General features: G+C 35.3%; 1 protein-coding gene across 1 annotated transcript in view; it reads left to right on the forward strand.

Annotated features, from left to right (window-relative positions):
* Window positions 1–6867: 6867 nt before the first annotated feature.
* The window catches only part of Atg17 (autophagy-related 17), a 90070-nt gene continuing 76203 nt past the window's right edge, over window positions 6868–20734 (forward strand). The window contains exons 1-3 of the mRNA XM_089096997.1: window positions 6868–6961; window positions 15304–15524; window positions 19520–19681. Coding sequence (XP_088953123.1) covers window positions 6894–6961; window positions 15304–15524; window positions 19520–19681 — 451 coding nt within the window. The 5' untranslated portion in view covers window positions 6868–6893. The remainder of the gene's footprint in view (window positions 6962–15303; window positions 15525–19519; window positions 19682–20734) is intronic.

Here is a 20734-nt window from a genome sequence, read left to right on the forward strand (position 1 = left end):
TCTTAAATGTACCTGCTTTTAGTGGTTTTCCACGGTTTCAAACTGAGGATGTTGCGACAATGCAAACCGAAAAGTTCGACTTTCGCCATCACCATGCGAGAAGCCAAAAATTCCGTTAGCCATGCGAAGCTGGCTGGAAAGCTCGAAAAGCCAGCTCGCTGGCTCAGTCACTTAAATACCAGTTTCAGTTAATAAGAAGCACAAGTTTCCATAGCAACCAGTCACTAGCCCATTGACATGGTCGGCTGTGCAAAATCAAACATTGAGGTATAAACACTGAAAACAGCCCTCTCTTCCTTAAACCAATAAATACAGTTTTTATGTTATAACACCCATTATTCATAATTTCCTTTTTTCACAACTTAAATATCGTAATTTTATACGCGAGGTTACTGATTTCAGTGACCGGAGCTTTTGAGGCCAAGTCAATACCTTGTTTTCGGGAACGGTAGCAGAAAGGCGGTTTAACCTTAGTAGTGGACTGTTGGCACTACCGTTGAAATTGAATTCGACTGGAAGGGTAGTGACTATAGGGAAATGAAACTTTTCCAGAAACTATAAATCTTTATTTTTTCAGTTAATGTCACAAAATCAATTGCAGCTTCAGTTTTCAAACTTTTTTATACAAGTAAAAACGTAAAGTAGAACCAAGTAAACAAAAACAAGACTCATGCTGAAGACGGCTGTTTCTGGCGTAGGTATTATAATTTAAAAGAAAAAAACATCTGATGAGAATTTTCAACTAACATGAGAAGCAGCCGAAAGAAGTGACTAGGGTGATTCGGAATTCACTATCTCTTCTTTTGCAAATTAAAGACAATCTGTTTGTGTTTATTAGAAATCTCTTGCTACTCTCGGTACCAACGGCGCAATTTTCACGACAAGTTCCACGTCAATGGATGGTTTACATCGCTTTCCCTACTCACATACTGCTTTGATTACACAATCTTGGCTATGGTCTTGGCTAGAAGTCGATCTGGATTTCAGTTTTGAGGCTGTTTAGTTCAAAAATTTCGCTTTGCAAATTTCGTGAGTGTAGCAGCGAATATTTACGCAACATAAAATTGCTAAGATCTACAAAATTCCAAAAATCCTACCAGAATCGCTCTTGGATGCTAAATAGCCCATTACGATCTGCCCGAACTTCAAATTTTCACCGTCAGTATAGTTTGAAGGGGTCAACTGCACTTTGAAAGGGTCACTTGTGTTTTTAATTGCTTTGGGCCTAATGAAACACTTCAGAAGGAACAAGTACTCCCGCCTGCGGTTTTTATCATGCGGTGGGTTTTGACCAACACAGACTGAAACTCTTTGTTGACCATATTCACTTTCTGAATTCTATCACCCGAAAGTTCAAATACGCTTATGTACAAGGATTATATATAACAGAAAGAATATCCAACAATTTTTAGAATAGCCTTTCCGTACTCGCAACTTGCAGTAGTTTGTGGCTTTAAACACAGGAAAACTTTTGGTGCGGTTTCAGCTCATCAATCCTTCTTGGGCTTATTGTAACATAAGAAACAAAGTCACATATAAAAATATCTAGGTCCTTTGGCAATTTATTGACTGCCAACTGGGAGCCCATTACAAAAGGACGACTCGTACAACCAAGCATAAGCAACTTCATAAAACCCTCTGAAAAGTTTCTAAAACAACCTGTCGCATATGAAGTGGGTGGGAAATTTTGTTTGGCACTTTTCTGGCCTTTTATGGGCTACATTTTTAGGAGCAGCAATGTTTTTTTTATATTCCTTCTCCCTTTTGGTTCCTTGAACCAAGAGTTTCACACAAGTTTCATTCCAATGGGAAAAAAACGAAACTTAGTTGAGCCCCCTTTGCTAGAAGAGGAACCAATTTCAAAGGGATACTTTTTCTTTGATATTTTTGTTTGTATTAATTTCTCTTTGGCTGCTCAATCTTACGTTTGGGGAGAATTGTCGGGAGGAATTTTTCGTGGTAGCGAAAATGTTCTGGGGAGAACTTGTGGTGGGATTTTCCACGGGTGACATTCTCAGCTTGGAAAATTTTCCAGGGGCAATTTACGGGGGTGATGGGCCTATAGTTAACATTGCATCACCAAAATACAAACCGCTAAGATTCTGCAACGAGACATTTAGACTTGATAGGTAACCGAGAATTAGTTTCTTCGGTCCTTTTGCAATAGTATTGGCAACACAGAGGAGTCCGAGAAAATCCTCATGAACCGAATAGCTTGACGGTTTGTATTTAACAATAGGTACCAAAACTTTATGATAAGACTTGTGAGTCGATTAATCCACGATCAATGAATGAATCGCAATACTTAGTTCACGTACTATTACGTTCCGTTCAACAGATGCTAAAACAGGATGGATGACCTCACTTTCTTTAGCGTAATCTTGGCTCAATTCTTTGCGCACAGAGCTGATTGGAAATACCGATTCTAGCACTGGAATCTGGCTATCATTCTTCTTTATCGCAATATCTTCTGACTTGGTCCATCCTAATAACTTCAGACTTGTGTTATTACAGGATTCGGCATGCAGTTATTTCTAAGCATCTTCAAATGCTGGAACTAATTTCTGATGTATTTTTTATCGTAGACTCTGCTTGTGAAAATTTGTCTTAAAGTGGGTTTCAAGTTTGTTATGCTTCCATACAAATCTTTGCAAAATATTTTCCAGTAGGCACTGCCCGGATCGCTTGGAGATTTTTGAAGATCATTCCTCATTGGAAGCTCCAATAGACAGTTCTCAGAATTTTTTTCTTGATTTCTATTTCGCTGAAAGTTTTAGTTTTTTCACATAGTTTGAGGAGCCATATTCAGATTTATTTTCTGTGTTTTACTTGGCCTACGTTAAACAAGTCCAAATGCTTATATGAAGTTTCATGCAATTTTACATGTTAATGTACAAGCAAATCAGTAAATTAAAGTACACCGAAAAGCAAAATTAACTTTTAAAAAGTTTTTTTTTAATGCCATCGTATTTAGGAGACGTGGAAGTTTGCGAAAAAGTTAAAGGCTCGTGCTTTGTCAGATTATTTCTTTTCTTTTCCAAGGATATGTAAGAGGCTAATTTAAAGAAAACACTAGAAAAACAGTATTACTACAAGTTAGCCTCTGTATACCGAGTCGTTTTAATAAAAATGTATTTGCATGGTTTAAGCCTCGCCGAAAGATTCTAAAGTATCTGTGCATTTTCTTTCAATGTTGCCTAGGCACCAAAAACGAAAAGGTAGGGCTGATACCTTGTGGGTATCTTTATTTTGACATAGTGAAAGATTTATTTGGATAGTTAGGTAGAGTAAAATCAGGTAAAAAAAGACCTTTTATAATCAATTTGTCGGCTTGTCAGTTAATTTTGGGTCTTGGAGCCTTTCCAAGATAGACTCGAAAAAAAAATCGCATAAAGTAGACTTTTGTTTGTATTTTTTTCTTTGTTCCTATAAGGGATGAGTGATTATGCCCAACAAGATGACTGCCACGAGTAGTTCTTTCTCTATCTGAGAATGGGGCTTCAAAAAAGAATAAAGCGGCGTTTACAAGCGTGTCTAGCTAGAATCCTATGTCTAGGCACGTGTCTAGCCAGAATGCAATGTCAAGGCAACGACCGTTCACAAGTAAAATTTGGCACTTCGCTAGACACGCTAGACAAGGCGATTTGCTAGACATTGAGTTCTAGACTCTAGAACTCAATTCAATTCAAACTTTTTATTTCCTCCGAATACGAAGAGTAAAAAAATAAATAAAAATAATAACCACTAATCAACAGGCCATGAAATTATTTTAAACTATATAACAACAAGTACGCAAAGGCCTTCAATAAAAATTACCACACAAATTAACACTTCATTCAATAAATAATAAATTAACACTTAAAATTAACACTTCACAAATTAACACTTCATTCGAAAATTAAATCAAATAAAATAAATTAGGCTTCGTGCGCAGCTCTATATAAATTATGAGAAAAAACAGGTAATTTGGATAAAAATTTCTTTTGCTTTTTCTCCAAAACATCAATAGGGTTTTTTATTTTATATGAAATCATTAAAAAATTATTTGATTCAGATTTAGAAAAGCAGCGAAGCAACTTTATAAAAATTTAAAAATGGTTTTTTTGCATGCAAAATATTATTAATTCTAAGAAACAGGAGAAGCGACGAAAAAACTAATATCTGAGGCAAAGCGACCGTATTATATACCCGAGCCAGTGATTTCCAAGAAAGAAGGTCGCGAAGACAAATTACTGCCCCGAAACTAGACTCTATTCTATTTTAACTGCTTTAGAAATAAAAGCACGGCATAGAGCTAAAGTTGGTCCATAAGGCACACCAAGATATAAAAAAGATTCCAAAGGTTTTAAAATACTATCATAAATACGAACAGAAATTTCTGAATTAATGAGATCATTAGCCTTAGGACTAAGAATTAAAAACTTACACTTTTCAGGGCGAAAACGAAGAGTCCATGCTCACTAAAAACCTTTGCTAAAAAATCTACATTTTGTTGAAGTGACTGAAGTGATCGACTCAAAAGGAGTAAATCATCTGCGTAAGCAATCCACGACAGAACATAACCTTTACCATAAATAAAAGTCAACTAAATTTGATCAAATAGCCCCGAAACAGTAACATTGAAAATCAAAGGAGAAATAATGCTTCCTTGTTTCAGCCCCCTACATAACTTAAAATTATAATCACTAAACTGATTCTTCCACTTAATACGAATACGAGAGGAGCCATACCACTTTTCTAAAACCAAAACAACTGGTAGTGGGACATTATTCTTCAGAAGCGCAGTCATAGCCCAAGAATGGATAATTGAATCATACGCCGCCACAAAATCTAACGCAAGTGTATAAACTCATATCCAATTGCTTACAAAAGGATATTATTCTTGAAAGGATTTCAAGAAGATTGAATCGAAGGATTTTCGATTGCAGCCAATCAGTATGTGTCAAGTTCCACTATTTTCATCGTTTGCGTTTACATTTTTAAACTGAGATTTAATTTTTGTTTTCTCATTAATTGTTTTTTTCATTTTAGGCAAATATGCAACACCAGACATATTAGTGAAGCACAAAAAGGCATTCGCTTCGTTTATCTCATCCATTATCTTTTGACAGTTCCAGTTCCAAAAATTTGTAGCAGAGTATATGAGCTACCAGCTATAATCCTGTCTTCTTATCGGTTAAAACAAACCAATCATCCCAATTAAACTTTTAAATTCTGCTGATGGGTTGTGGGAAGTGCGGGTACTTGAGTCACCTTTCCCCAGCAATTTAAGACCTACAGGCCGGCCGGTACCAACACGGCTCTTTATGCTCACTCCCGCTCTCTTTTGCATTCTCCAGAACAAATGACGAATAGCCTTCTTCTTTTTAATGACCTCATTATCCAATAATTAACACTAATCAATTAAATTCTTCTTTAAAATGTCGATAGATGCCTTAAAAATCTTTCTATCTATGTGCCAAGGCAGGTTCAAATTCAGGACTGCAGTGTAGGTATTAGGAATATTAGCCTAATACCCTAACAGACCCGACATAGAGGGGAGTGATGTAGCTTTCAATTAAATATCATACTATTGAAACGGCACCTGATTTCAGACGGTAATATAGCACTGTGTGTAATCTAGAATGAAAAGGAGATAAAGTCAATTTACTGTGATTAACATAAGATCTTTGCCTCATCAGAGGTCAGAAAAGACCTGGATTTAACAAAGAAGCCTTGGCTGCCAGTAAATCCGCAGCGTCATTATATTTGATACCTTTATGGCTTGGAACATTTTGGAAATAAATCTGGTTGCCTTTAGCCTAGAGGTTCAGAAGCTGTCTTCTAAAATTGAATAGGTCCTTATCATTGGCAATTCTGTTAATTTTTTAGAACAAAAGTATTGCCGATTTGGAGTCAGAAAGGCAAAGAATATTCTCCTCCAGAATGCTATAGTTTAATAGAATATCTAGGGTCAAGCGAATAGCACGTAGTTCAGCTGACAAAATGGAAGATCTCAAAGGGAGGGGTGAAAAAAGGTAAAGGTTCAGTGATGGAATACATACTCCTGCTCCAGCTCTCTCACCCTGAACAGATCCATCAGAATAGATTTTCTTGTGATTAGGGTACAACTTCGAAATCTGCTCAGCCAGAATAGTCTGAATCTCATGATTGGCAATTTGGTTTTATTTATTGGAATAAGCTCTGCTTGCAGATAGGTGGACTCATTACCCACGGCGGAGTGTCGGTAAAAAGGTATGCATAGGGAGAATACTGACTCCAATTTGGGATCTCCATTTGAAACTGATTCCAAGATGAACGGCAATTGGTGCAATCTGCCAAAGTATGATTATACACAAAATGCTTACTTTCAATAAGCTGGAATTCGCAAGAAATGTTTTTTCCTTTGACTGGATGCCCTTTCACTTAGGGAAACCAACCCAGACAGTTGTTCTAATTTAGACAGATGAATCTAATGCCTGTGCCTGTGCGAACCCAGAGCCATTCCAATAGCCGAATTTTGTGATGATTCCAGGGTTTTAAATACAGATGATGAACGAATTGACAGTAAAAATAGGGATTACAATTTTGAAAGTTTTGCCCGCATAAGCTCTCTTGATTGGCTAGACATGACAATTTAGAACTAAATTTGTAGTTTTAGCTAAGCACCGAGTTTTACTTATGAACGGTCGTTGCCTAGACATTGAATTCTGGCTAGACACGTGTCTAGACATGGGGTTCCAGCTGGACACGCTTGTGAACGCCGCTTAAGGTGAATTTTCCAGAAAAACTCGTTGTTTTCGCCTTCAAGCTCTCATTTGCTTAGAGATCTTGATTTTTTTCTGTCCACAGGATTCTTTGTTTAACAACACTGACAGATAATTTAAAAATATTATGAAAACGGATAAGCAGAAATGATATTTGTATTTCAGGTTGAACCTGGCATATTGATAAATTTGGACATAAATGTCGCTCTTTGGAGGTACTTATAAGGAAAATTCGATGCCATGAACTACTCCTGGTTAGGTTAATACCAGCCTAGGGTAGGCCAGCCTAAGTTGCTAAATATGTGGGTGGTGCAATAACTTGGCTAGGATGAAATTGAAAACATCATTTAATGCCTTTTTTATGCTCTTTCATAATTCAAGAATTGCTTCTTGGGTCAATATTTACCAAATCATATTATTGAGTTAGGAATAAAGTGAATAGGCTACAACCATTTAATGCCTTTTTTATGCTGATTACAAATAGGCTATATGGCAATAGGCCTAATCATTTTTATTGGAAATGATTATTATATTTGTAATCAGCATAAAAAAGGCATCAAATGGTATATTCACTTTAGTTGTTACTCAATAGGCCTAATATGATTTGGTAAATGTTGACTGCTTCTTGGGCTAGCTGCATCTTGAGCCCTTAAAGGGCCCCAAAGTTATTTTATTTTTGGTAAAATTCTACTTTAGCTACTTTTGACTATCTTGGAAAGGGGTTAGGTTAAGAAAATGAAACTTTCAGGGATAGGTCTACAGGCTAAAGTATGTCCTGGGAAGATATTTTGAAGTACCCACCTCCACTCCTTCTCCCTCTAGACGGTCCTGACCTTTGATGACCTTTAAAAATATGTGAGTTATAGAAGTGAAACCTAGCAAAATAGATCTTCTGCTTAAATGAAGTACAACAAAATTGTTTTCAGCTTCACAACTTTTCTCAATCCCAATTTATAAGGCTTTAAAGATATGCAAATAAATTTCCTAAATTTTGGAAATAAACTATTTATATCTCTTAAAATTCTGATCAAATATTTGAAATTGCATTTTCAGAGCTAAAGCCAGAGAAAAAGAAACTGATAACTAAAAATTAAGGTAAAATGTTGTTTTGTCAAAATTTCAATGGGTATAGACCTGTCATGTAGGCAAATTTCATGACCCTTTAGAGGGAGAAGGAGTGGAGGTAGGTACTTCAAAATACCTTCCCGGGACATACTTTAGCCTGTAGACCCATCCCTGAAAGTCTCATTTTCTTAACCTAACCCCTTCCCAAGATAGCCAAAAGTAGCTAAAGTAGAATTTTACCTTATTTTTTTAAACATGCAAAGAAGTTATCAACATTAGCTAAGTTATTGAAAAGTATAAAAACATAGGCTATCACTAGTTTAAAAATAAGTTGCTCAACTGTAATGTATTCCAAAAATACTTGTTTATAACAATTATCAACTCAAATAGCCTATAAACTTTTTTGTACCATTTTTCAAATGCCATTGACATAAATAGCACTGAATTTATCACTTTGAAACTTTGCTGTTGACAATCCAGTGTATGTATTTGCTCATTAGGGGGGGGGGGGGGTAGGTAAATTTCATTGTAAATTTGCAGTTGCCCATATAATTTAGCTAGGATGAAAGTGAAAACATCATTTGATGCTTTTTCTATGCTCTTTCATTATTCATATAAAATACCTTTGGGGCCTCTTTAAGGGTTCAAGATGTAATTAGCCCCAGAAGCAATTCTTGAATAATGAAAGAGCACAAAAAAGGGGTAAATTTTTGGCAGTTCATATTATTTCTTCTATGCCTACCTATTTCTCTACCTATAATATCTTCTATGTTTAATGATAAATAGAAAACAAAACAATCCAATTTACCAAACCCCTTCCTAAAAAATATACAGCTGTAGGAAAATAAAGGAATTTTAATTCTCCACATATTTTAAACAGAACAAAATATATTCAGTAAAATATTTCTAAGCATTTCATAGAATTTTTGTGTATGTGTATAATGTGCATTTTGCTTAATGAAACTCAACTGTCAAAAAATGTCCTCTGTTATTTAAGTATTAATGTGGAGGTTTTGTAGATTTAAATTTGAATTTCAAATAGAAGCAATTATTATAATTGTAAAGAGGCAAAAAAAGCATCAAGTGGTATGTTCACTTTATTCCTAAGTCAATAATATAAACTGCCAAAAATTTACCAAAAAAGCATCAAATGATGTTTTCACTTTTATCCTAGCTAAGTTATTGCACCACCTAGATATTTACCCCTATGTCTTTAAAAAATTTAAACTACATTGCTGAGGAAATGGTAAATTCATCTTGTGAGACAGTAATGTATAAGGAATACAAAAAGTTCTGAATGAGGATATTTTGCTATCTTTGAAAGTAGTTGAGGTATATTTAAAATTAATCATTTAACCTACAATAAGGCCTACCCATTAAGGTAGGCTAGTCAGACAGCTAATCAGTGCTTCAACAGTTAAATCACTGCACTATCTCTATGCCATCTAGAGGTTAGATTAGGCATAGGTCTAGAATTGGGGCTGTTGATAAGGAAACATGTTAAGAAAACAATTCTGGTAAATTTCTAGGTGGCACTATAATTTAACTAAGATGAAAGTGAAAATGTCATTTGGTGCCTTTTTTATGCTCTTTTAGAATTCAATAATTGCTTCTGGGGCTAGTTGCATCTTGAGCCCTTAAAGGGGTCCCAAAGGTATTTCATTTTTGTAACCACAGAAAGAAGTTATCAACACTATTAAGTTATTGAAAAGTATTTTTTGTGAAATTTATTATACAATGTCTATTGAAAAGGATTTTATCCCTATTTTGAACTTTTATTTTATCATCATGGAAGGGCAGTGTGGTCTCCAAAATTATCTATGTCTTATTTATAACCCTTCAAACCTCATTTATTAGGCAACTCAAATATAAACCATTTCAAGTTTTTCAAATGGCATCAGCAAAAATGGCACTGAATTTTGCAATTTGAAACTTTGCTGTCAACAATTCATGGTATATATTTGAACATTAGGGGGATGGGGGTGGGTAAATTTCATGGTAAGTTTGCAGTGGGCCATATAATTTAGCTAGGATGAAAGTCAAAGCATCATTTGATGGTTTTTTATGCTCTTTCATTATCATAGGCAGCACATTTGTGCTGCCTAAGTAAAGAACAATGTTGGCACAATGTATTATTTATTTTTGGGGCTAGACCAGGGCACTTTGTATCAAAGGAGTTGTCATAGAAACTTTGAAAAGGGCTCATTCAATTGGAAATTAGAGTGGCTAGTTCCCTTTTTAATAGTCAAAAGTGATTGCAAGGCAACTAACACCCCTTCCATGTCCACCATTTCCCCAAACACATCCAATCAAAATTTTGAGATAGCCATTTTATTGAGCATAGTTGATTTCCAGATAGAAATTATGTTTTTGAGGAGGACACTCTCCCAGCGCCCTCAGGGCAAGGGTTGTAAGTTATGTCCTGGGGACATATAAGGTTATTATAGAAGTTGTTGTTGTAGAAACTTCAAAAAGACTCGTTCGATTAGAAATTGAAAGGGCTAGTGTGCTTTATTAAACTCGAAAGTGCTGAAAGAGCAACTAACCCCTCTCTCACATTCAACAGTTCCCCACGGGCATCCACTAGGAATTTCATGATATCCATTTTATTCAAAGTAGTTGTAAGTTCCAAAAATTAGGTCTTTGAGGATGATACCCCCCCCCCCCCCACAATCCTCAGGGTACGGGTTATAAGTTATGCCCTGTGGGCATATAAGGTTCACATAGAAAGCATTGTCATAGAAACTTCAAAAGGGGCTCATTTGATTAGAAATTAAAATGGCCAGTGCCCTTTCTAATAGTCAAAAGTGATTAGAAGCCAACTACCACCCCTTCCACAATCATCTTTTATCCAATCACACCTAATCAAAATTTTGAGATAGCCATATTGTTCAGCGTGGATGAAAGTTCTGGAAATTAGGTATTTAAGGGACCATCCCCCCCCCCCTCACAGCCCTCAGGGCAAGGATTGTAAGTTATGCCCTGGGGCTATATCAGGTTTTTATAGAAAACATTACCATAGTAACTTCAAAAAGGGCTTATTCCATTGGAAATTTAAATGGCTAGTAGCCTTTTTAATAGTTGAAAGTAATTGGAGGACAACTAACCCCCCACTCAAGCCCACTATTTTCCCAAACACATACAATCAAAATTTTGAGATAGCCATTTTTTTTTCAACATAGTTGAAAGTTCTGGAAATTATGTCTTTGAGGATGACAACCCACCACAGCCCTCATGGCAAGGGTTGTAAGCTATGCCCTGGGGGCATATGAGGTTTTTTATTGAAAGTATTGCTGTAAAACTTCAAAAAGGGCTCATTTAATTGAAAATTGAAAGGGCTAGTGCCCTTTTTAATAGTTGAAAGTAATTGGAGGGCAACTAACCCCCCTCTCATGCCCACTATTTTCCCAAATACATACTATCAAAATTTTGAGATATTCATTTTGTATAACGTAGTTAAAAGTTCTGGAAATTAGGTCTTTTAGGATGACAATCCCCTCAGAACCCTCAGGGCAAGGGTCATAAGTTATTCCCTGAAGGCATATGAGGATTTTATAGAAAGTGTTGTTATAAAAACTTCAAAAAGGGCTTATTTGATTGGAAATTGAAAGGGATGCCCTTTTTAATAGTCAAAAGTGAATAGAGGGCAACTAACCCCCTTCTCACGCCCACCATTTCCCCAAACACATCCAATAAAAATTTTGAGATAGCCATTTTGTTCAACATAGATGAAAGTTTTGGAAATTTGGTCTTTGAGGATGACACTCATACATAGTTGAAAGTTCTGGAAATTATGATTTTGATGATTAAAAACCCCCCAAACCCCTCAGGGCAAGGGTTGTAAGTTATGCCCTGAGGGCATATAAGGCTTTTATAGAAAACATTTTTGTAGACACTTCAAAAAGGGCTCATTTGATTGGAAGCTGAAAGGGCTAGTGCATTTTTTAATAGTTGAAAGTGATTGGAGGGTAACTAGCCCCCCTCTCAAGCTCACCATTTCCCCAAACACATCCAATCAAAATTTTGAGATAGCCATTTTGTTCAACATAGATGAAAGTTTTGGAAATTTGGTCTTTGAGGATGACACTCCACCCAGAGCCCTCAGGGCTAAGGTGATAAGCTATAACCTGGGGGCATATAAGTTTTTTTTTTATAGAAAATGTTGTTGTAGAAACTTCAAAAAAGGCTCATTCAGTTGGAAATTGAAAGGGCTAGTGTTCTTTAAAATAAGCTAGTCGAAACTGATTGGAGGGCAACTAAGCCCCCTCTCATACCAACCATTTCACCTAACACATCTAATCAAAATTTTGAGATAGCCATTTTTTTCAACATCGTTGAAAGTTCTGGATGTTATGTCTTTAAGGATGATCAACCCCCACGCCCCTCAGGGCAAGGGTTTAAATCATGCCCTGGGGGCATGTAAGGTTTTTTGTAGAGAATTGTATTAGAAACTTTAAAGGGACTAGTGTCCTTTTTAATAGTCAAAAGTGGTTGGGGGAATACTAACACCCCTCCCAAACCCTATGCTTTCTAAAAGCCAGAATATAAGTTGCACTTTGATGAAAAAAGTTATTTTAAATTTTTTCACTTATAACTTTAAGAAAACAAAAAATAATGCAAAAAAATGCAAAATTCTACATTTTTGGTGATAGGAGTTTGAAACCTCCACAGTAGGGTTCCCTAATATAGGCTACTGAATTTAATGATATGATTTTTATTAAGATTACTGACTATGAACTGTTTGATCCTACACCATATTTTCTACATAGTTTCTGGAATACTAGTAGATTAAAAATGGAATAAAAATGGTGTTTAGTAAAGGGCAAAGATTCCCAGAATTTCATAAAGCAATCAGACCCTTGCACCCCTGAAAAAAAAAAAAAATGCATCCGTGATCTTTCTTCTGGCCAAAAAAAACAACAAAATTCCACATTTTTGCAGATAGGAGCTTGAAACCTCTACAGTAAGGATGATACACCGAGTCTCATTGTTTGATTTTCGTTAAAATTCTATGACTTTTAGGGGGTGTTTCGCCTCTTTTTTCAAAAATAAGGCAAATTTTCCCAGGCTCTCAACTTTTGACTGGTAAAACTAAACTTGATGAAACTTATATATTTTAAATCAGCATGAAATTCCAATTCTTTTGTTGTATCTATTGATATCAAAATTCCGTTTTTTAGTGTTTAGTGTATAAACCTAGAAAAGGCCCTCATACCCTTTTTTGGGGGAAGGGGCTAAACAGTTTTTGCCTTTCATCCACCAACATGCTTTTGCACTATAATCTCCTTTGGAACTTATAATCTATCCACATTTAAGTAGCAAGGTAAATCAAAAGACAACATGTATTGTCAGGTTATCAAAATTGTAAATGTGCAATATCTCAGGATCAGCTTGGGATATAAAGTTGAAACTTTCAGGAGGTGCCAGGGGGGTGTGCTGGATATGAACATGACTTACATCTCAGGAAAAGGATAGGTATGAGTAAGAAGAGACCCTTTGTATTCAGGTTATCAAAATACACTTCTGTAATATCTCATGGATGACTTGGGGTTGGAATTAAAACTTTTAGGTAGTGTAAAAATATGTTTTGTGTCCTACCAACATAAATTTTTCCAGTAGATTTATATTTTTTCATATAATTTAACTAGGAAGAAACTGAATACATCACTTGCTGCCCATTTTTAAGCTCTTTCCAAGTAGGCTATAATAATTGCTTCTGGGGCAAATTTCATTTTGAGCTCTTAGCAGGGCCTCAAAAGGCTACTTATTATGGTTCTTAGTCTTCTAAATTTAGTAAATTTTCCTTCTAAATTTAGTAAATTGAAGTTATAGCTATGTTTGTAGCTTTGTATATGCTTTGGGCTCAAGTTCTGCTTGCCAAATGTGCAATGCTTTTGGCCAATTTATATAATCATATTTTTATTACTTTATTGTATAAAAATACACTGTGTTAAATTGTATGAAGAAAGACAACACAGATTTATCTGATTCATTTGAGTTTGCAGTAAAACGCTATGATTACCAGGCATGTCTGTTGGTCCAGGATTGAAAAGTTTGGTGAGTAATGAGAGAGGATTGGGTTAAACATCATACCAGCAGTGATTTTCCAATCAGTATTCTTTATTTTGTAATCTGAAATCAATGATATGAGGCTGTAGAGCAGGTAAAAGGACACCTTTTAACCAGAAAGATCAGTCAGTAGGCTCTGGATGCTCACAGGAGAACTTACATTTTATTTTAACATATATTTTTTTTTATGTATTTTAATGTTTATTTTAAGCATCTATATCTCATTGTACATATTGTGTTGAGTCCTTAGGCGCCATTAGAAATGACCGGTTTTATCTGTAGTCTTGTACTATACTTGTTTTGTGTCATGTCTTGGCGATTAATTTGGAATATTCATGAAAAGATTTATCTTTTTTTTGTAATGTAGCAAGGGGACTTAAAACTTTAGGGGAAGGGTGCAAGCTGTTTTTCTCCTGTTCTCATAAAGCTGTACATATACATTGTGTTCTTTTTTTTCTTTTTATGACTATCATTCAACAGGCTACCTCACTACTGCTTTCGTAATGATTTTGCTAGTTTTGATAATAAAAGCTGTAGTATTTAATAATTATCATCTTTATGAAAAAAAGATAAACATATACTAGAAAAGGGAAACTGGTGAATATATGGTGGGTTGAATATAAATAAATTATACCCAAAATGTCATATAATATCTATTGAATTACTGATCCCCTTTTGGTGTTGCTTGATGTGCAACCTTTAAGAGATATTTTTTCAAAAAGTTCCCATCACAAGACCTGAAGGGCTGAATTTGTATTTTGGAGCCATACCCCCCCCCCCCCTCCACTAATAAAAAACACTAAAAAAGCACAACAACTAAAAAAAAACTGACAAAACAATTCCAAAAACAATAATATCAGAATGGCAAAATCATTCATTAGTCAAAAATATTAAGCTGCAAAATGTCAAAAAGGTAAAAACTAAAAAAGAATGAAGTAAAAAACATGTTAAAAAGGGTTTAAAAGAGAACATATACAGAAACAGTACGTGGAGGAAGAAAGAGGAAACATATGAAGAAACACACCCTACAGAAACAGTACATGGCAGGCAGTGTCTTTTGGGGAAAATGTTTTCCGTGCAAGGTTTTGTTATTGCATTTTTTGCAAAACGGAGGCAGAATGTTCCTCTCCTATGGTCAAGTCCTTCCAGCTTGGCCTTTTTTAGAAGGAGCGAGTTTGAAAATCATTCTCAGAGATCTTTTTTCAATGGATCCAATTTTTCCTGATTCACCACAGGAGATGCCAGGACGCCAAACTTAAAGGATGCCTTAAAGCCTTGAGACTTTAAGGCGCTATTTCTCAAAACTTTTTAGCACAGTCAATACTTTTTGATTATATTTGTTTTTCAGCAGGGCAATAGGCAAGTAATATGTACAGGTTCTATGTACTAATATGTACAGGTTCTATTAATACTCTCTTTGCAGTGTACCAAAACTGAAGGAACTGCTTTTTCAGAAGACAGAAGTTCCTGTTGATAAGCAAGTGCTCCTTATAAGTGGAGGCATTGCACTTGATAGAAATGAGAAAGTTTGCACATATACAGATGCAGGAGGGGCTGATGAAGCTAGTCCCATCTTTTTGTTTTCAACCTTGACAGCAGATGGGTCAACTCAACAACAGTACTTACCTTCTGAATTCTCAAATGGTAAGGCAAGCAGCAATATTTTTAGTCTTAAAGTAATATGTTTAACAAGCATGTATGCACACAAGGAATGGAGAGCTGCCCCCTCTCTCTCCATCACAGATTATTGTAAAAACCTCATGCAAAAATGGTGGCCTCTTGCAAAAATGGTTCTTGCAAATGCCTCTTGCAAAAATGGTTTTATTTCTGATTTCGACCCTCTGAGTTCTTTGGGATTATATTGGTGTGAACCTGTGACTGCAAAGACTTTAAGCTTGAGAATTTGGTACAAACTACTCAGTCTTTCATGGAGCTTTGTCCAGTCAAACTATTTTAATTGAAGCTGATATTTGTTTGAAAAGGAAATAATTTCATTATTGTTGTTAGTGGGTAAATTATCCTCCCTTCTACTATTTGTATATGAAGGATATTTCACTGACAGTTGGAAAATTTTGGCGTAAAAATGTATTTTTGAGGCTTTTTTGGTGTTTGTTTTGATTGTTTTGTCTTAAATTTTGTTATTCATTTATCAAGTTGGGTAAGGATGGGAAAAGTTTTGTAAAATACTTATGGATTTTTCTATACACCCAAAGCTTTCTTGTAGTTTTCACTTCCAATTTGTTTCAGTCACTATATAAGTGCTGGTCAAATTTAGTTTTTAGCAAGCACATAACCCTTAACATTACTATTTAGACATACTTGCAAAGGGATGAGCTAAACTGTTGGAGGGATTAAAAATCACAAAACCACAAAATTAAAATCATGGCCTAGGAGTAAGTTTTGTTTCTTGTTTTGGCTCTGTCTCCTCTAGCAAAAAGCATCTAATCCCTTATCCCGCTCTAAGGGATGGACTATTGGACCTATGTCTTTGGAGTACATATTTTTTATTTGAGGTGTGGATTTATTTGGGAAGCACGCTCTGAAATATGTACACCAATCTTAAATTAAAAAAAAAAATCGATAGTGACAATGGGCATGAGTGCAGAAATATCAACCCCCAGGGAGGGGGGGTAAAACTTCTTTTCGGTTGTAAAGTTTCCGAGGTCATGTTTTCCAAGGAGATGGTGCTTGGGACCCCTTGGGGGGGAGGAATAAGTTAACTTTACACATTTTCACTGGCCTATTTTTGCAACGTCAGCCGGATTTTAAAAAGAATTATCCTGCATTATTTGTGTGCAGAACCCTCCTCCCTTCAGGGAAATGGACTCTTTTCTGAAAAAATAAACAGCTTTATTGACTTCAAATCCAAATCATTTTTATTTAAAAAAATGAACGCTGAAAACCATCAATATGCTAAGACCTTTTTTTCATAATATTTGATATAACATATGATATATATATATGCAACATCAGCCGGATTTTAAAAAGAATTGTCGTGCATTATTTGTGTGCAGAACCCACCTCCCTTCAGGGAAATGGACTCTTTTCTGGAAAAATAGACAGCTTTGTTGACTTCAAATCCAAATCATTTTTATTTAAAAAAAAATGAATGCTGAAATCCATCAATATGCTAAAACCTTTTTTTTTATAATATATTATGTTTTAGAGGTAATTACTTGGCAAAAATAAAAAATACTAAAAAAAAATAAATAGAAAAAATACACAAAAAACAAAAAACTGCCATCCTAATCCAGCAATTCAGACAAATGTGTACTTGAACGAGGTTTTAACCTTACTCAACTGTCCAACTACCTAAGACCAAACAGTATAACCAAACCATCAACCAAATAGAAATGTCCAAATCCATGCAAACTCGTCATCAATAATTATAAATCGTTGTAAATTTATAAGCTAAAGCACCTTAAACCTAGCAAAATATTTCCAAGTAGAACCTTCCATTAGGGCTCATCACAAGAAATACCACCTGCCTCAACTGATTTCGAGGCTTTACTTTTTTTACCTGGCACAGTGGAACCTCTACCATAAGATCTATATGGTATCCCTATGTTAGGCAAAACTTGTGAAATACATGCACACTAGTGAAGCTATAAAGAATTACATACCAAGTGAGTTTCATTCTTTCCTTAATAAAATCCCAGAGGTGACTGAACAAAGACAATTTTCGTATATGATATACAAAAAACTAAAAGACAAACAAAGTGACTTGTCTATTCTGTCAATTGAATATTAAATCCAAACAAGCTTAAAAGTGTATGATATAATTACCTTCATACTTAGGGATTATATACTTACCCTCTTTATTAACCTCACACATCAGTGTAGCATATGCTCTGGTTTGGAAATAGGTATTGCCACTTGACGAGGGAGTTCAGATCTGTGGAAAGGATAAAAAGGAGAAGGATATTTTGGCGAAAAGGGTGGTTGGAAAGTGATATTCTAAAGTTTTAGTAAAGGGTCTAACGGTGGGCAGATAAGGTTTGAAACCTTAGAACCTCTAAGCAACCCCAAATAAGGAAACATAAGCTCCCTAAATGCAATCACTAAGACCCTAAACTGAATTCCCCATGACATGCAGCTGTGTGTTATGACATAAGCAAGGTGAGGATTTTCGGTCCAGATCCCTTTTCTATCCTTGAAATTCAGAAAGAATAAATAAATGGTTTGGATTATATGATTGTTGCATAGAAATTGCAAGAATAGTTGCAGCCTCCCGAAAATGGATGGGACTCCTGAAATGGATACTTAATCCCTGTTCATGTTGATCTACTATTAGACTTTTATCTTGGAGAAAACAGCCAGAGAGACTGCTAGTTATTGATTGCCTATTTTACACTCGTGGCCCCAAAAACTTAAGATCTCTGCAGTATATCCAGACTAAGGGTAGGAGTGTATTAAGGCAAATGGTAGCCCTGTTAAAGACGAATGGTAACCTTAAATAAAGGGTTTGCCCTCAAAATCCTTCTGCATGTATATCGTCTCGCTGCCTTTTAGGCCGCAATTTGCTGGGACAGAAATGTACTTGGATCAATATTGGTCCGAAAACAACAACCTCTCCCCCCCCCCCAAGTTTAGTACTTAATCCTAAATTCTTAAATGCAATAGCTCGTGATTTCCGGATTACAATGAATGACTTTTCTAACACCCATCCTACTAGCTTTCTTCCTGGATAACACTGTTCTAAAGTTCTCTTCATACCAAAGATTATTAAAATGTTTTTATGGAGTAAGAAATTGCACCCACGAGAAGATTGGGAATAACTAGAAAAACTGTATAACTCAAAACGATTCAAAGATTTAAATAAAAAAGGGATCATGTAGGATTACTTTTTTATATTTATATAATATATGTATATACGTTTATACTTTTAAGTATATGCATGTATTTAGCATGACTGTAATGTCAAAGTACATTTCTCATACACTCATCAGCTTTTTTTTATCAGAAAATTGTGGATTTAATTTTAGAACAAATTTTTTCTCAGAAGCGTAGAATTTGTTTTTCAAAAGAAAACTCCTGGCTCTCACCTTAAAAATACCATTTTGTATAGGCCTATTTAGTAAATTTGTTATGCCGCACTAATAAAGTTAATCGATAAGTTTCCAGCAATCTTCGGTATCACTCATTTTATAGCCCCTGATTTACTTATTTATTTTATTCAGGTTGTGATCTCTATTAGGAAATGAAAGGGAAGTCCCGCCATATTCTACAGAGGCTGTGAATGTAAAAAATCTGTGTCTATTATGGCCAAAGGCTATTTATTTTTAGACTTCGCTAATACGATAGACAATGATTTAGCTATTGATTTTATTTAGATCCTGGCCAGTATGAGAATGGTCAGAAATGAGAAGCCCTACCGGAATACACAGACCCCATAAAGGAAGAGTACGTGTCTTTTATGAATCACTGCTCTTTATTTTGGACTTTTACTAATGGGATGTTCATGATGTATTTTTTAACATAAATCAAATCTTGGCCTGTATGAAGGATTCGGAAAAAGTGAAGTTTTCCCAGGCTCCTATAGTTAAAAAAAGGTATATGTGGCTGTTATGGTTCAAGGCTTTTTAGTCTCAGTTTCATACTAATGAGATAGCCTTGATTTACTTATTTGTTTATTTTAGATCTTGGCCTGAACGAGGAAATTCAGAAAAGTGAAGTCCTGCCAGATTCCACAGAGGCCATAAATGTAAGATGTCGAGTGGCTCAGAAAATACATGACCATTGTTGTGACATTTTGCAGTCAATTGAAAGGCTTGTTAAAGATCAGCTGCTTCAGCAACAAGGTTTTTACTTTTAAATTGTCACTAATGTTATGCCTCGATTTATTTATTTCAGGTTCTGGTCTGTATGACAAGCTTCAGAAAAATAAAATCCTGTCAGATTCTACTAAGGCCTTATATTGAGAATATTTACCTTTTTAATTTTTATTCTGTTCTTTTTACCAAAGGGAGTCTGTGTTTCAGTTCTACATTTCGACAGTAGAAATACTTAGAGTAATCTAGAACACGTACAAATCTGGCATTTCAGACCCCTCTAAAAATGTAATGGCCCATATTTTGATTTTGATTTGTGAGGCATTGTCATACATAAGTTAAACTTTTGCGTAAAGACCAGTGGTAGCTGGGGTGGGAGCTCCTCTGTCATTTATATTATACCGATTGTGATATTAGAAACTAAAACAAATTAAACCAAAATACCGAATCAAACAGTTTTTGGTTTGACTTGGTTTTACACTAAACTTTGACTCTTTGTCACAACTCTACTTTTTAAAACAATAAGAACTTTAGCGTAAAGAGCGAGGTGTTGGGGAGGGGGCGACCCCCTTTATATACGTAATAATTTCTCTTCGTTTTAAGTTTTAATGTTGCTTCTTACTTTCAGTTGAAAAAACTTGTTTTTTTTATTTAAAGAAAGTAAAGAGCAATATTATAACTCAAACAAAATAAAAAATCATAATAATAAATTCCAGAAACTGTTTTGTATCTGATGAGGGCTGCAACCCCCTCTCTTTGTGCTGAAGTTGGCTTTTTTCCACCAATACTTTAAGAGCGTATGCTCTTATAGAAGAGTAATAGGGAAAAAATATTTTTTCACAGTGCCTTGAGAATTGGAGTATTTGGTCATTTGCATTTGCTTGCAAAAGTCAAACTTTTATTTTACGCTTTTTGAAAGGTAAGCAGTGAATAAAACACCTCTAAGTTCCAACTTGCAATTTTTTTTGCATTCTAAAATCCGTTTAGTGAAATACTAGCTAATATTTAGCTTAAATTGTTGGGGGTGATCGAAGGGTTGGGTGGCAGCACTCCTCATATACAGGATAATTTTCACCCATTTTG

Source organism: Artemia sp. Qi Xiang Cuo, chromosome 11 (genome assembly GCF_049724085.1).
Source record: "Artemia sp. Qi Xiang Cuo chromosome 11, ASM4972408v1, whole genome shotgun sequence".
Lineage (NCBI taxonomy): Eukaryota > Metazoa > Arthropoda > Branchiopoda > Anostraca > Artemiidae > Artemia > Artemia sp. Qi Xiang Cuo.